This window comes from Aquarana catesbeiana, linkage group LG09 (assembly GCF_042186555.1).
Source record: "Aquarana catesbeiana isolate 2022-GZ linkage group LG09, ASM4218655v1, whole genome shotgun sequence".
NCBI lineage: Eukaryota > Metazoa > Chordata > Amphibia > Anura > Ranidae > Aquarana > Aquarana catesbeiana.
The window spans coordinates 121,915,216-121,933,006 of record NC_133332.1 but is presented as its reverse complement, the minus strand read 5'-3'; the positions used below and the strand labels follow the sequence as shown (position 1 = coordinate 121,933,006).

Sequence of the window (17,791 nt, the reverse complement as noted above, 5' to 3'; positions counted from 1 at the left end):
GCGAGTAACTTTTAAGGCCTGGCTAGTAGCTCAGGACTTGAAATTTTGAGCCCTGGTACTTGGACTATGGTATTTTGGCACACAGACCATCTATAGCTTTTACAGTATGCAATAAATAATGTAACTAAAAATAATAGTCCCAGCACTCCGCTGCTTTCTGAGATTATCCCATTAGCCCATTTATGTAACTGCTATCACAGCTTCTAATGTACAACAGATCACAGAGGTCGTACTGCATACTCCCCAGGTGAGTACCTGGGAAAGGGCAGTATAAGCCTTTTCCCAGGTACTCGCTATGCTGTGCTGTACATTATTAACTGTGATAACTGCTGAATAAATGCGGTAATCCTAAAATATAGCTGACTCACAGAATACTGTGCTTCAGTTATGATGCAAACAGACAGGCAGTGGATTCTGTTGTATCAGCTTACTTCTAATATGTGGGAATTACTATAGTTATTGCATGTTAAATGAGGTATGGAACACCTCTTTCTTGCTCACACTATGTGCAGAGACCTGCATTTTTTGCAACAGAAGAATGCATGTCTCTTCAAGGGTGCACAGAAAACGGAAAATTGTATATTCACCTTTCCGTAATTTTCCTTTCCTGGCGCATCTTCATGGCAGCATACACTGGGTTGTGACCCCGCCCTCACAACCTGACAGGATTGGTTAACTATAAGTTTGAAAGAGAGGCACCTCACTTCATTCTCTGTATCTATCATCTAAAAAGGGTGGGATGCTGTGTGCTGCCATGAAGATGCATCAGGAAAGAAAAATTATGTAAAGGTGAGTATACAATTTTCCGTTTTTCTGACCCATCATGGCAGCACACACTGGGAAATAACTCTCCAGTTGGGTGGGTGCAAAAAAAAGTAGTATTTATTTAACGTGTAGCTGAAGAATTGACCCGAATAACGGATCTTCCGAAATCTACCATTGATAATTGGGCCGAATCCACTCTATAGTGGGACATAAATGTATGTCTGGATGACCAGGTTGCTGTCTCTGGCAAAACCCTGCAATACGCTGCCTATGAAAATGCCACTGCCCTGGTTGTATCCGTTAGGTAACTGCTAATAGCGGATCTTATATCTAAGTCATGTGGTTCCCCCTGATCATTGGTAAAGATCGGAAGATTGAGGTCCTGATTGTAATGAGAAGATGTTGCCACCTTTGGAATAAAGTGGTCTGAAGGTCTCAGTACCACCCTGTCTGGATAAAAGACCATGTAGGGTTCTGTTATCATTAATGCTTGCATTTCCGAAACTCTTTTGCCTGAGGTAATGGCGATGAGAAAAGTTAGCTTTAGTGTTAAGTCCCACCATGAGATAGAGTCAGCCGGATGAAAAGGGGAATCTGAAAGTACGTTCAGAACTACTGACAAATCCCCTTTTTGGAGGCCTGATCTGAGCACGCCCTCATAAATTGAATCAGAAGAGGATGTGAGGCCCATCTGAAGCCTGTTTTTGCAGATAATGCTGAAACTTGCACCTTTAGGGTACTTGAGCTTAGACCCTTAGCTAGGCCTACTTGGAGAAATTCCAGAATTTGTGGCGCCTCTGGCGATAGTGGGTTCCAGTTATTCTGCTGAGCGATAGATGAGAATCTTTCCCATATCCTACCATAAGTGGTGTTAGTGGTACATTTCCTAGCCTGAAGGCTGAAGTAATGTTGATACTACCTCCTGAGAACGACCTTGTTCTAGGAACCTATTCCTCTCAATCTCCATGCCATCAGGTGCAGTTTCTCTGGAGCCGGATGAAGGAACTGCCCTTGATAAAGTGGATCCTGCGTCACCGGGAGAGGTAATGGATCTTTCAGACTGAGTTGCAAAAGGGTGGTGTACCAGGGTCTGCTCAGCCAAAAAGGGATTACTGATATCACTGAAGCTGATGACCTCCTGAGCCTGGAGAGGAACCTCGCAATTAGTGGTTTTGGTGGAAATATGTATCCTAGTCGAAAGTTCCACGGGTGGAGAAGGCAGTCTACTTCCTCGGCTGATGGGTATGCTGCTCTCGACAGAAACCTCTGGCACTTGGCATTCGTAGGTGTCACTGCCAGATCGATATCAGGAATTCCCCAAGTTTTGGTCAGGAGACTGAAAGCCTGGTGGTTCAGAGACCATTCGTTGTTTGACAGGAATTCCCTGCTCAAACAGTCGGCCAGCAGGTTCTGTGCTGCCGGAACGACGTACACCGATCTCAGATCCGTTGGGTACAATTGGGCCCATTTCAAGATGGGGCGAACTTCCTCCAGTAATGTATTTCTTCTGGTACCTCCCTGTCTCTGAATGTACGCCACCACCACTTTGTTGTCGATCCGAATTAAGACGTTCTTCCCCTTCAAGGATGATCCAAAGGCTTGAAAAGTTGCTCTGAGCTCTAGAATATTCGACACTACCCCCTGCGCGCGGAACTGCCATGGGCTGCTTGATCTTGGTAGTGGGCCCCCACCCCTCCTGGCTGGCATCTGATGTGATTACCTCCGGCACTGGAGGGACTATAGGTCTGTGCTTCCTGAGGTTGCGGGTATGCATCCACCACCATATTGTCTGTTTCACGTTCCTGTGAATGGAAATTGTCTGAAGCATTGATACTCCATTCCACTGACTGAGAAATAAGGTTTGTAGCATTCTCATGTGCCATTGCGCCCATTGGATCATTGGTAAAGTGACAGACATGGAGCCCAGGATGCTCTGACAAGCTCTGGCTGGAAGGAACTTTGCTGTCATTAACTTCTTTACCTTCTGGATTAAGGGAATTACCTTTTCCTGAGGGAGCTGAACCTTGTTCGACTGGGTATTTAGTTCCGCCCTCAGAAAGATGTTTTGTGTGGGCTGAAGGTTGCTCTTTTCCCAGTTGATTAACCAACCAAAGCTCTGGAGTGTCATGAGCAGTATACTCTGATGATGAATAAACGCTTCTCGGCTGTCTGCTAAAAGCAGAATGTCGTCCAGATAATGATGCAACTTCAGACCTTTTTTCCCTGAGAAATGTGATTTACTGGAAGTAAAATCTTGGTAAAGGATCTGGGGGCCGAAGAGATGGCGAATGGTAGGCACTGAAACTGAAAATGCTGGTGGTTGACTGAGAAACAAAGGTATCTTTTGAAAGGCAGGGTGTATAGGCACGTGTGGGTAGGCGTCTGATAAATCTATGGATAGCATCCAATCTTCTAAGTTTATTGCTAACAGTATTGTCTGGAGGCTTTCTATTTTGAAGGCTTCAATCTGGATTCTTTTGTTGAGACTTTTTAAACCCAACACTGGGCGCATATCCCCTGTTTTTCTTCTTTACTAGGAATAGAGGGGAATAATACCCTTTCCCTCTTTGGGGTGTTGGGACCTCCCAGGATTACCCCCTTTTGCTTTAACTCTACCACATACTTGAGCAGTACTCTTCTCTTGTCTGGTGATGATGGCAGTCTGGTTAGCTGAAAGTGATTCCCGGGTAATTTGTTTATGAATCTCCATTTGTGACCAAACTTTGTGTCCATGCGTCTACTACTTGCTCTGTCCAAACCTGTATGAACTCCTTGAGCCTGGCTCCCACTTGCACAGGAAGGACGGGCACACCTTCAGAAAGATATCTGTTGTTCCCCTGTTGGGGTGGTCTTAGATTTTTGGAGCCTCAAAAAGGATGACTGCGTGTGTTATGCCCCTCACTACACATGACTGAGGTGTATTTGGGCACACTGTTAACTCCTCTCATACCAATGAATTCCAGTAGGCGCAGAATCCTTTTGAACTTTTATTGATACAAGATAGAGTAAAACTGTAACAGATGCAAACAAAATGCAATTAATAAAGATCATACAAATAGTGCCTCCCTATCCTAAAGTAGTTTCACAGCATAGTACTGCCGGGTTGGCTTAGAGGTCCAAGTACTGTGTCTGACATTCACCGCAAAGTTTAATACATCCTTTGGCAGAGGATTGTATGGATTTATTTCAAGCAAGTCTGTGGCAGAGAATTTTGTTCGTGCTACGTACTGGCTGCTAGGCAAGTGAGAGAGGCCTATCCAGGCGAGCAAAGATTGTGTCCCACAAGGGGATTGCATCCGATTACAATATTCAACTTTGAAGGACGTTCTCAAGAATCCTAAAGAAAGGTATTTGAGCTTCCCTGTAGCTTTGTAGCTTCCGTCCTGCCTCTTTCCTGCTACTTCCTTCATTACTTGGTTCAATAAAGCATTAAAAACGTATTCACGTGTTGGTGCTTTTATCGTCCAGAGGTAAACTAAACGGATCCCTAGACCCGGTGCCGGTGAAGCAGGGGTGTCGAGAGTGAAGGTAACAAGCCCGCTTAAACCAGCAGCTCCACCGAGAGTTAGTGCTACACAAGCCTTATTAAAGAAGGCATGACAGTGTGTTTCTCCAGTTTCTTTTAAACTCTCTTCCTGGCCTATATGTCTTTGCCTCTCTGTACCTTTCTGGGAGGTTACACCTATAGGAAGGACCCTTCTGAGATTTTGGTCTCCTGTTGGAAGGTATCAGTCCTGATTTTCCTCCTGTTACCTTTGAAATTGCTGAAACCAATTTTGATCCGAAAAGGTGAACTCCGTCATATGGGATTTTGTACCAATTTAGATTTGATGCCGCGTCCGCCACCCCCGGCTTAAGCCACAAGGCTCTCCTTGCCATAACCGATGCTAACATTGCTCTGGCGGAAGATCTGATGATATCCACTGAGGCTTCTGCGACAAAATCGCCTGCCAGCTTCAATTCCTGAAGGGAGCTAATTATCTTCTCCTGGTTGGCTCCCTCGTGTAGAGACTTTTCTATACTGGCAGACCATCCAGCAATCTCTCTACCAACCGCCGCTGCAGCAACTGCTGGCCTACAAGCACCGCCTACCGTAGAGTATGCTTTCTTCAAATCGAAATCAATCTTCCAGTCCAGTACGTCATGGAAGGTTACTGCATCCTCGATGGGTAAGGTGACGTGTCTTGCAAGTCGCATTAAAGAGGCATCAACAACGGGTGCGTGGATCAGAGGATTTACATTAGGCTCCTTTAAAGGATACAGTTTTGCTAGTCTGTTAAGGTTGGACCTCTTATCTGATCTCTCCCACTCATCCTTAATGAAGTTTTCCAATTCCTCTATGAAAGGAAAGGACTCCAGTTCCTTCTTCAAATTGGGGAAATATTTTCAGACTTTGCGGGGAACTTCTTTAGTTTCTTCCCACCCTATGGGCTATTTCACTGATCTTGCAAAAGGTTCGACAAGGTAAAGTTGAAACCTGCCGACATTTCCGGATCTTCATTTTCTGAAGATGACTCCTTGTGCTTGGACCTGCCTTGTCTGCTTCGGGGGCTAATGTCTCGAGGATAGACTCTTGCACAGACTCCCTGATGAGGTCTGTTACCTCCCTTGCGTCTGACTCTTTCTTCTTGGTTGCTTCATTGAAGCATGCACGGCAGGCTAGTTTCTCTGGCAAGGCTGGAGTGCCAAACACTCAGCAAGCATTTGTTGCAGGGCGGGTGTGATAACTCCTGTTGCGATGGGATGACGGTGATCTCCTATGGCGTGAACAGTTATGATGCGAGCAGCTGTAACGTGACCAGTGATGACGTGATGAGGATCTTAATCGACTTCTCCTAGATCTTCTATGGCTTGAGCGGCCTCTATGTCTGGAGTTTGCTGATCTTGACCTGGTAGGGCTTCCAAGAATCGCAGTGTTAGTGGTCATGCTTTTTTTTTTTCTCTCTTCAATACATACCAAAACATGAAGGACACCTCTTACCTTACATGCTGAGGGTGGTTTGCTTGGGCAGTGGCCTCCATGAGCAGTGAACAGGGAATAGTACCTGAAAAAGGAGGTAGTATGGAAAGGCATATCAAAGATTAGATCCAGGAAAGAGTACAAATACCAAAAAACAGGAAGGAACAGGGAGGTGGGAAATACCTGAGACTTAGTGGCAGAAGGACGCCAGACTCCTGGGCGGCAGCAGCAGTGTCCATAAACCAGCCAGGAATACAGGGCTTTTTATATCCGTACATCGCGCATGCACAGAAGTGGTCTGCCGGCACCTGCGCCATCTTGGAAAAGGGCAGGAAGACCTGTCTGGCTACTTCACTTCCTCCGGCGCATGCACAGAGCGCGGCGGAGGACGCGGCCGCCATGTTGGAAAGAGATCTTTGCTGTCCAAGGAATTACAGAGCCCAGAATGGCCAGACGATAAGGAAAAAAAAAAGGAAAGTTTATAAAATCTTTGTGCTGGAAAAAGGTAGGAGGCCACTGCACGTCTGTAAGCTTCTTTAAAGCTTGTAAATACCAGAAAGATGTACCCCCGAGACCACCATATTGGAGTTCTCACCATAAAAGCTCCTTTTAGAGGATGTACAAGAGAGCCTTCCATCCAGGAGAGGCTTAACCTGGTGGGGCAAATGTGGTAAGAGGTGCAATATCCAACCAATCTTGTCAGGTGAGGATAAAAAAAAAGAGAATGAAGCGGGGTGTCTTTCAAATTTATAGTTAACCAATCCTGTCAGCTTGTGGGGGTGGAGTCACAACCCAGTGTGTGCTGCCATGATGCGTCAGGAAAACAATTTTGTTGACACCAAAATGGAGCCCTCGGGTGCAGAACAGGGAGATGCAGAAAAAAGCATGTTGTATGCATTATCCTGTAATGGACCGGAACTGTGCTGAAGTCTCCACTTCTCTGTGTGTCCGTTTCTGCCCACTGTAGGTGTGGTGCATAGGAATAAATGAAATGTGACTCTGTAAAAACTGTAAAGCAATGATCCTAAAGCAGAAACACCAGAGCACTAGCCCACACAGAAAAATTGATTGTTTTCCTGTATGGATAGTTTAACAAACCTTAAAGCCCAACTCTGGGCTGGAAGAAAAATACCCTTTTGTAGTGGGGCAACCTGCACTGCAAAGGGTTTAAGATTCTAAAATCTGGGAAAGATAATGGGGGTTTGATCTAACTTACCCCTGCTCCGGTGCTCTCCTATTCTCCCTCTGGCACTCCAGGCTGTGGGCGGGTATTTGGCATCATCACGTACACTGCAATGCATTTTATGTGAAGGAGGTAGGCATGTGACTATGGCCGGAGTGCCTTAAAGCAGGGTTCCACCCAAATTTTGAACAATATCTGTATGTATTCTCTTCCTTGCCTAGATGCTGACATGGCGTTTAAAAAAATTTAAATCGCCGTAATTACCTTTTATTTTTCTATTCTTCTTTGCACTTCCTGGTTCTCCTCCCGTGGGAGTAGGCGTGTTTCTAGCCTCTCCCAGACTCCTGGGAGCTAGTCTCAGGCTTCCCAGGATGCCACTGAGCATGTGCGGGAGCACAGCATTCACCACATCCAGGAAATAAATGCTTGTGGGCTTCAAATGCCCACAATGAAGATGGAAACCGCCTGCAGTGAATAATATAAGTTATTCTTTCCGACGAAATCTGACACAGGCGGACATATTACACACAATATGTGAGTATGTAATGCTGAGAAGAAAAGTTTGTGAATGAACTCAAAAAAAAAAAAGATAGATAGGTGGACCCCCGCTTTAAGCCTAGTACACACTACAATTTTTCGTTCGCTTAACCCAGCAGGGCTGAACGGAAAAAAACTGACAGTTCAGGAGGAGCCGCTGTGCTATTGTGCTATCTCCTCTGGTGTGCAATTGTGTTCTGAAAGGGGGGCGACCACCCGCCAGAACACTCAGATCAGCGCGCTTAGCCATTGGCCGAGCGCGCTGATCAGTAATATCTTTTTCCTTCATGCCCCCAGAAGCAGGCTGAACTGACTGCAGCACGCACAGGCCAAACATTGTCCAGTTTCTATTGAACCTGCCGATGTGACCCGACATTCTGCCTGTGTGTACCATGCTTTACAGGGGAGACTTTGCAGGACCAGTTGTACAGCTGAAGGGACCTGACATTGATGACTCTAGCATTGGGAGGAAACTGTTTTAACCTAAGGTGTCTAAAGAAGCAGTTCAATCTTAAACTGCATAAAGGGTTCTTTACTGTTAGAGCGGTAAGGATGTGGAACCCCCTTCCGCATTTGGTGGTGTCAGCGGGGAGTGTATGAATTAAAAAAAACTTTTAGATGAGTTTCTTAGCAAACACTGTACAGACATATGGAAAATGATAGTGACATAAATACACACGCTCATTCAGGATGAAGAGATGGACTGGTGTCTTTATTCAACCTTACCAAACACAGTGGGGTGTTTCTTGCAAGATGAAGGGTCCCCGCTCCAACGGTACTCTTTTTCTTGTGCCCGGAAGGAGAGCTTAAATTAGAAATGCTGGGAAAACTAAAAAAAAAAAAGGAGGGGGGGGGGGGGTATATTGTATTGCTGTCTGTCTTATTGTTGAGAAACTAGTAGTAATTAGTAACATTCATCTGGGCTTCTTCTGCAATGTTTCAATGTTATTGAACAAGTCAATTTTTTTCTTAACAAGCACTACTAGCTACCATGACCTGACCCTCTACTAGCTAGCTATAAGATGACCTGGATAAATGAGAACCTTCACAGACATTGTTGAGATTTTCTGTTGTTCCATCAGTCAGGAAGTGGGGGGAAAATGTCTCCAACAGTAGTTTATTAAAAAACAAAAAAACCCCCAACTACCTGTTTTGATAAAGTGAAGAAGCATTAGAACTGTGGTCAGATAGTCCCTTGTGTCTGCATCACCGTTGGTGGTAATTTTTTTTGCACTATCCTAATCTTGCTCATTGGAGGTAAGAGTACAACCCCTGGCAAAAATTATGGAATCACTCAATTCTGAGGAAAAAATTATGGAATCACCCTGTAAATTTTCATTACAAACACTAACACCTGCATCAGATTAAATCTGCTTGTTAGTATGTAGGTAAAGAGGGTAAATCATCGCGCAGTGTTGCACAAGATGTTGGTTGTTCACAGTCGGCTGTGTCTAAAACACGGACCAAATACAAACAACATGGGAAGGTGGTTAAAGGCAAGCATACTGGTAGACCAAGGAAGACATCAAAGCGTCAAGACAGAAAACTTAAAGCAATATGCCTTGAAAACAGAAAATGTACAACAAAACAAATGAGGAACAAATGAGAGGAAACTGGAGTCAACATCTGTGACCGAACTGTAAGAAACCGCCTAAAGGAAATGGGATTTACATACAGAAAAGCTAAAAGAAAGCCATCTCTAACACCTAAACACAAAAAAACAAGGTTACAATGGGCTAAGGAAAGGCAATCGTGGACTGTGGATGATTGGATGAAAGTCAATCATCCAAAAATCAATCATCCAAAAATCTTGAATCTGCATTGGGCAAGGTGATGATGCTGGAACTTTTGTTTGGTGCCGTTCCAATGAGATTTATGCAGACGACTGTCTGAAGAAAACATGCAAATTTCCACAGTCAATTATGATATGGGGCTGCGTGTCAGGTAAAGGCACTGGGGAGATGGCTGTCATTAAATCTTCAATAAATGCACAGGTTTACATTGAAATTTTGGACACTTTTCTTATCCCATCTATTGAAAGGATGTTTGGGGATGATGAAATCATTTATCAAGATAATAATGCATCTTGCCATAGAGCAAAAACTGTGAAAAAATTCCTTGAAGAAAGACACATAAGGTCAATGTCATGGCCTGTAAACAGTCCGGATCTCAATCCAATTGAAAATCTGTGGTGGAAGTTAAAGAAAATGGTCCATGACAAGGCTCCAACCTGCAAAGATGATTTGGCAACAGCAATCAGAGAAGGCTGGAGCCAGATTGATGAAGAGTACTGTTTATCACTCATTAAGTCAATGCCTCAGAGACTGCAAGCAGTTATAAAAGCCAGAGGTGGTGCAACAAAGTACTAGTGATGTGTTGGAGTGTTATTTTGTTTGTTTGTTTTTCATGATTCCATAATTTATTCCCTGTGCTTGTTCTATAAATCTAACTGTTACTGGCCACCACAATTATTTTTCTTGATTTCTTTTAGTGTTTCTTAAAGCCAGAAAGTTGCCATTTGAAATGCCTTTAGTTTTTGGCTATGTCTGTGATCTGCTTTTTTTTTCTACAACAATAAACAACTGAAGGGACATCCTCAGGGACTGGTGATTCCATAATTTTTGCCAGGGGTTGTAGTAAGGTAGGAGTGTAGTTTCACTTTAAAGCGTTTATTAACCCAAAAAATTAATGATCCTGCTCCTTTAAAGCATTTTATACAGCACAGTGCTTGTGCTGTGTAATTTGCCCCCCTCCCCCCGTAACACCTGGCTGATCCTGCCAATTTCTGCCCCCCCCCCCCCCCGTATGCTGACCACGATATATCAGGGCTGCTGAGCCCTGACGCTGTGGTCAGTGTACGTGCCTCCGTCAGCCGTAGCCTTGCTCTCTGCTATCATATGTGTCCCTCTGTCTGTGTCTGTGACCGGCCGACTTTCTCATCTCTCCTCCTCTCCTCCTGAGTGATGTCAGCGAGGGGAATTTCGGCCACTCGCCCCGCTCTAGCTATCGTCGAGTGGCGCATTGAAATACGGTATTTACAGCATTTTTTAAAAATAAAACACAGAGACAGGGGGACACAGGCTTAGGAAACCAAGAGGATTATGCAAAGTCATGACAGTGGGTTAACAACCACTTTAATGAGTAAAAAAACGTCTGGAATTATATAACACTTTGCTACTAGCAAGGCCTCTTAAAGAGATTGTAAACCCCCATAAAAGAAAAAAAAAAACTGTAAGACAAGGGCATAATGAGCAAGTATGCATTGCATAAGCACTAGCTTATTATGAAATAAACACTTGCCTTAGAACGCAGCCCTGCAGTGGCGCCCTAACACCGCTGACACGGGTGTCATCTTTCCCGGTGTTTCTTCCAGGTTCGCGGGCTCTGGCGCTGTGATTGGCCCGGAGCCACAATGACGTCGCTCCCGCGCAGGGAGCCGCCGGTTTCGGAGATCCTTACAGTACCTATAAGTAAGCCTATAATAAGGCTTACCTATAGGTACAAACAAACAAGGGGAGTTTACTTCCTCTTTAAATGTAAAAGGATCAGAAGTGCGTGTATGAAACGTGAAATGATAATTTTTAGGGCTGTTACTGATTAAAATTTTCGTGTTTGATGAATTGATTTTTTTAAAATCGATTAATCAACTACTTTCGATTAATTATAACGCACATACAGATCCAGCTACTTTTAGCTGATCTCCTTGCATTGCAACTCTGCATTAGTCAGTGGTAAATGTGGTATACACTGTATACAATCACCCGACACTAGTTAGTTTCCACAGTCCATGACTTAACTTCACAGTTCACACAAATACGTTTTAAATTCAAACTGTAGCACTGACGTAAGTAATTTTTTAAATTAAACTTTAAGAAAAACGTAGAAAGTTAGTTTGGTTATAAAACTTATCTTGTATTTTGACTGTCAAATTGGGTTATCATATTTGCCTACACTTAGTTCACTGAATGATCCCAGTTAACCACATCCATATTTACCATCGCTGTCCGCTGACGTCACGGACATGGACGTCACCGGACTCCTCCCCCCTTCCCTTCGTTAGCAGACGGAGGCACTTGGGGAAGGGGGGAGGAGTCTGGTGACGTCGATGTCCGTGACGTCACCGGGTCTCCAACGGAACACCTGGAAGCCGGCGGAGAGGTGAGTACCGATCAATAAAATTTTGATTGATCAAAAAAATTAACGAGTAATCGAGGAATTAGTCTTTAATTTCCACATCCCTAATAATTTTGTATATTTTCTACTTCTTGCTGTTAATCCCATGGAAAAATAGTATTCCTGTGTTTCTCTGTCACCCAATGAAATCCATAAATTTACTGTATGTAGAAAACCAGGCCAGTCTACTCAATTGTTTCCTCCAGCATTCTCTGTAAATCGCCATAGATCATTTGCATAGTAATAAATACATTTGCATTACACCTTTTCATGCTTTCTCTATCTCTGTAGTGCAGTGTGGGCTTGAGGTATTACATGAAGATGGCTCACACACAGCTGTTAATGACAGGTTCTACTTCTGAATAGCTGATTGCCACCGTGTAAAATTGGTATTAAGATGCCAGTAGATGTAGTTCGGTACAATTTAGCATAACAGTAGAAATGTTGAGTTCATATATAAGGCGCTCTAGCAGCATATAAGTCAATAAACAAATGTCATCATCAGAAAAGTAGGGTTAAATTAACATTTATATTTTTACACTATACATAAATTGTACGTTGTGGTAGCCAACAAGTATTTCTAATCTCTCTATAGAAGCCACTGCATCACATGCTATGGATGATGGAAATGAGTTAGGCAGGTCTTACATTATGCATTGTTCTTTCCAACCACCACGGGTGGAAGGAAAGAAGATTGCTTGATTCCCTTGTCAGCACAGAACATATAGGGGTTAATTTACTAAAAACTAGTGCAAAATCTGTTGCAGTTGCAGCTGTGCATGGTAGCCAATCAGCTTCTAAATTCAGCTTGTTCAATTAAAGCTGTTGTAAAGTCAGAAGGTTTTTTATCTTAATGCATTCTATGCAGTTGATCCGATTTTGCAGTGCGTTTGTGCATTTTTTGATGCATTTTTGCATGCATTTTCATGCATTTTGCATTTTGTTTTCTTTTTCCTACCTTCACAAACTGTGTATAGCCGGTTGTTGAGGAGGGTCCTTAACAACCAATGACTCGTCAGCTGTCATTCATATAGGGGGGGCTGGGATCTGGGGGCCCCCTTGTTAAAGGTGGCTTCCAGATTCCGATAAGCCCCCTGCCCCAGCAGACCCCCACAACCACAGGCCAGGGTTGTGGGGGAAGAGGCCCTTGTCCTCATCAACATGCTTAGGGCAGGTGGCCTGGTATGGCTTCCTGGCCCGCCGGGCTGCATGCTCGGTTAAGGGTCTGGTATGGATTTTGAGGGGGACCCCATGGCATTTTTCTTTACATTTTGGTATGGGGTAACCCTTAAAATCTGTACCAGACCTAAAGGGATTGGGGGACCCCCACACAGTTTTCTTAAACGTTTAATGCCAGCATTCTTTGGTTTACATTCATCTGTCAGTGAGGAAGTGCACTGACAGCTGATGAGTCATCGGTTGTTAAGGATGTGGCGGGCACCCACTCCTTAACAACCGGCTATTCACAGTTTGTTAAGGAGCCTTTACTATTATAAAAAGAAATGCAAAGCGCATACAAAAGCGCAAAACTTGCGTTTTTTGTTTGGGTACATTGAAGTGTATTACACGCAAAATGCAATCTGCTTTTCGGAAAAAAAGTCAGACCCTTTCCAAAAACGCAGCAGCTGAAAAGCACATAGATGGGAACGTGTCTCATAGGAAACTATATTAGATTAACTATAGTGCATTTCTGCAAAATGCACTAAAAAATGCATAGGTGTGAACCACATTTAAGGCCTCATACACACGGGTGTTTTAAAAAATGAGCTGTAAAGCTAGTACCGACGCCAGGAAAACGGCCTTAAAAATGCGATTTTATACGCACTTTGCATTGGTGTCAATGGGCGTTTAGCCGCACAAGCTTTCAGCCACGTTTCTCTGCCTCTATTCCAAAGCAATGGTTCCCTATGGGAGCCCATTGATTTGAATAGAATTTGCATCAGAAGTCGGATAAGATTATCTGACTTGCGGTGCGACTTGTGTGCTGAGAATCTTGAAGGGGAACCCCGCCAAAATGTAAAACATTTTTTGCGTGAGGTTCACCCCAAGACAATACGAGAACCTTCGGTCTGGTATGGATCTTAAGGAGAACCCCCATGCCAAAAAAAATGGCGTGGCAACCCCCCAAGATACCAGACCCTTATCCGAGCATGCAGCCCGGCAGATCAGGAAAGGGGGGGTGACGAGCGAGCGCCCCCCCTCCTGGACTATACCAGACCACATGCCCTTAACATGGGGGGGTGGGTGCTTTTGGGCGGGCCCCCCACCCCAAAGCACCTTGTCCCCATGTTGATAAGGGCAAGGGGCTCTTCCCGACAACCCTTGCCCGGTGGTTGTCTGCGGGCGGGGGCTTTTTGGAATCTGGAAGCCCCCTTTGACAAGGGGACCCCCAGATCTCGGCCCCCCACCTTAGGTGAATGAGTATGGGGTACATGGTACCCCTACCCATTCACCTAAAAAAAAAAGTGTCAAAAATAAACACACTACACAGGTTTTTAAAGTATTTTTTTAAGGCAGCTCTGGCTCTTCTCCCTCTTCTGGTGACGTCATCTCCCTCTGCTGGACTTTCTCCCCTCTCCGGTTCTTCTTCTCCTCCTCTCTGCGCAGTCTTCTCTCTCCGCTGTATTCTCGCTCTTTTGCCGTGTCTTCACGCTCTTTTGCTGGGTCTTCTCCCTCTGTTCTTCCGATGTTGACTCAACGCAATCTCCCGCTGTAAGGCTGGGTCTGCCGTGTGCAATGACTTACATTGGCATGGGGTGGGGCCACCCGATGACGTAATTTGGAGGCCATGACCCTTGTAATGTCACCGCCCAGGGCATGATGGGGCAATGATGTCACAATGGGCGTGGCCTCCGAATTATGTCATTGGGTGGCCCCGCCCCATGCCAATATAAGTCATTGCACACGGCGGACCCAGCATTACACTGGGAAATTGCGTTGAGTCAACATCGGAAGAAGAACAGAGCGAGAAGACCCGGCAAAAGAGAGAGAAGACGGCGCAGAGAGGAGGAGAAGAACCGGAAAGGGGAGAAGGAACGGCAGAGGGAGAAGACAGCGCAGAGAGGAGGAGAAGGACTGGCAGAGGGAGAAGACCGAGCAGAGAGGAGGAGAAGAACCAGAAAGGGGAGAAGGAATGGCAGAGGGGGAAGACAGCGCAGAGAGGAGGAGAAGAACCGGAAAGGGGAGAAGGAACGGCAGAGGGAGAAGACAGCGCAGAGAGGAGGAGAAGGACCGGCAGAGGGAGAAGACAGAGCAGAGAGGAGGAGAAGAACCGGAAAGGGGAGAAGGAACGGCAAAGGGAGAAGACGGCATAGAGAGGAGGAGAAGGACCGGCAGAGGGAGAAGACAGAGCAGAGAGGAGGAGAAAAACCGGTGAGGGGAGAAGACGTTGCCAGAAGAGGGAGAAGAGCTGGAGCTGCCTTAATAAAATACTTTAAAAACCTGTATAGTGTGTTTTTGACACTTTTTTTTTTTTTAAGTGAATGGGTAGGGGTACCCCCTACTCATTCACCTAGGGTGGAGGGCCAGGATTTGGGGGCCCCCTTGTTAAAAGGGGCTTCCACATTTCGATAAGCCCCCGCCTGCAGACCCCGACAACCACCGTGCAAGGGTTGTCAGGAAGAGGCCCTTGTCCTCATCAACATGGGGACAAGGTGCTTTGGGGTGCAGACCCCCCCCACCCCAAAGCACCCACCCCCATGTTGAGGGCATATGGCCTGGGGGGGGGCGCTCACTCGTCACCCCCCCTTTCCTGATCTGCCGGGCTGCGTGCTTGGATAAGGGTCGGGTATGGATGTTGGGGGGGACCCCCACACCATTTTTTTTGGCATGGGGGCTCTCTTTAAGATCCATACCAGACCTTGGGGGGGGGGGGGGGGACCTCACGCAAAATTTTTTTTTACATTTTGGCGGGGTTCCCCTTCAAGATTCTCAGCACACAAGTCGCACCGCACGTCGGATCATTTTGATCAGACTTCTGGTGCAACTTCTATTCAAATCAATGGGCTCCCATAGGGAACCATAGATTTTGAATAGAGGCAGAGAAACGCTGGATGAGGCAGTGTTAAGCCTTGTTAAACCGCGTTTAACACCTTCTACCGGCGTCTGGCGTTTTTACAGCTCTAGCGCTGGAGCCTCAGAACGCTAATGCCTGTTACAGCTCAAAAATGCCATGGTGTGTATGAGGCCATTGAATGACATGGAGTGGCGTTTTTAAGCTGCAAAAAAAGCTCAAAAACGTTGCTGTAACAATGTCTGTGTATATAAGGCCTAAGGATTAAGTTACAAATGTGTTTTACTTTTAAAACATTTTGATATAATTATATTTCTTTCTTTGCAGGAAGCTCATCCAGATCATAAAGATGTACTCCGAGTCACAGCATCCTTCAAGACTCTTGTGGTAGGTTGTTTGTCTGGTTTTATGTCTATTGTCTTTGTATATAGTAATATAGGGGCTGTAGATGAAGTAAAACACAGCTGAAATATTTCTGCTTACACGGTGTGGGTAATTGCTGACACAGGAATGTGAAGATTTACTTTACTATAGTCTGTGCATACAGGGTACAAATGTCACCATTAAATACATGATCAATGCACATTTTATGCAGGTAAAAACACGTGGTGCAGATAGAAATGTTTATAATGCCATTAAGGTAAATTTCATTCAATCTATAGCAATGTTTTGAACCACAAAGGATACTTTAAAGTGGAATTTAGCCCTCCCAGCAACAAATTAAGTCTGTAGCTGCACATACTGTAGCTGCTGACTTTTAATACAGTATTAGGACACCTACCTGTCCTGGAATCCAGCAATGTCGGCACGCCAGCCAATGTTTCCATTAGCTCTCATGTGCTGCCACCGCCATTTAGTGGGGGAAGCAGGCAGTGAAGCCTTGTGGCTCCCTACTGCACATGCGCGAACCTCGCTGCGCTTCCTGAATGGCCCGACGGCAGTGGAAGGAGGAGGGGGGTCGAACCTCCAAGTGATCTCACCACGGCAAGATCTCTTGGAAGTGGGGGCAGGTACGGTACTTGTCAAAAACAGGTACCTGCTCCCCCCTGAAAAGTGCCAAATGTGGCACAGGAGGTGGGGAGGAGGCAGATAAGCGGAGCCTGCACTTTTGGGTGGAACTCAGCTTTAAGCTTCCAAGCTCAGGGTCTGTACTGTAGACAATGAGCCAGATAAAGAACCCTTATTTTTAAATTTCCCTAGGGGTTTGAATCTTGTTACTTAAGTTCATACTGCAATATTTGTAACATAAATAAAAGATATGTTTTATACGTAAGACCTCGGTGCAGGTTACTTTTTGGTGCTTAGAGCCATGGTGTCATCTCAGATGCAAAGGAAGTTGGTGCTGGAGTACTTCCTCCTAGCAGATGCTGCGATCACAGGTCTGGATGGGGATTAGTTAGCTATATAATGGCCACTGGGTGTTGCTTACTGTACCAAGTCCACCTCTAATCTATGTCTGAATATCTACTCTGGGCCATCAGCTCAAAATATCTTCTTTCTAAACCTGTGCAATAAAGCAAACTAATAGGTCATTCTTAATTCTACACTTGTTCCTACAATGATTATGAATCCCTTTAGCATATTTTGTACAGCACACATACATGAATACTATAAATACAGTGCATTCATAAAGTATTCAGGCACCCATCACTTTTTTCAATGTTATGTTGCAACCTGATACTACAGTTGTTCAAATTCATTTTTTTCTCAATAATCTACACTTATGCCCTGTACACACGACCGGACATTGATCGGACATTCCGACAACAAAATCCATGGATTTTTTCCGACGGATGTTGGCTCAAACTTGTCTTGCATACACACTGTCACACAAAGTTGTAGAAAAATCAGATCGTTCTGAACGCGGTGACGTAAAACACGTACGTCGGGACTATAAACGGGCAGTAGCCAATAGCTTTCATCTCTTAATTTATTCTGAGCATGCGTGGCACTTTGTGCGTCGGATTTGTGTACACACAATCGGAATTTCCGCCAACGGATTTTGTTGTTGGAAAATTTTATAGCAAGCTCTCAAACTATGTGTGTCGGAAATTCCGATGGAAAATGTGTGATGGAGCCCACACATGGTCGGAATTTCCGACAACAAGGTCCTATCGCACATTTTCCGTCTGAAAATCCGACCGTGTGTACAGGGCATTAG

The 17,791-nt window shown here is 44.9% G+C and overlaps 1 protein-coding gene across 3 annotated transcripts in view; it reads left to right on the top strand.

The window, feature by feature from the left end:
• ARHGEF6 (Rac/Cdc42 guanine nucleotide exchange factor 6) overlaps positions 1–17,791 on the top strand; it is a 219,371-nt gene that overhangs the window by 93,828 nt on the left and 107,752 nt on the right. For all 3 annotated transcript variants that reach the window (XM_073599229.1, XM_073599228.1, XM_073599230.1), the window contains exon 11: positions 15,958–16,017. In XM_073599229.1, coding sequence (XP_073455330.1) covers positions 15,958–16,017 — 60 coding nt within the window. The remainder of the gene's footprint in view (positions 1–15,957; positions 16,018–17,791) is intronic.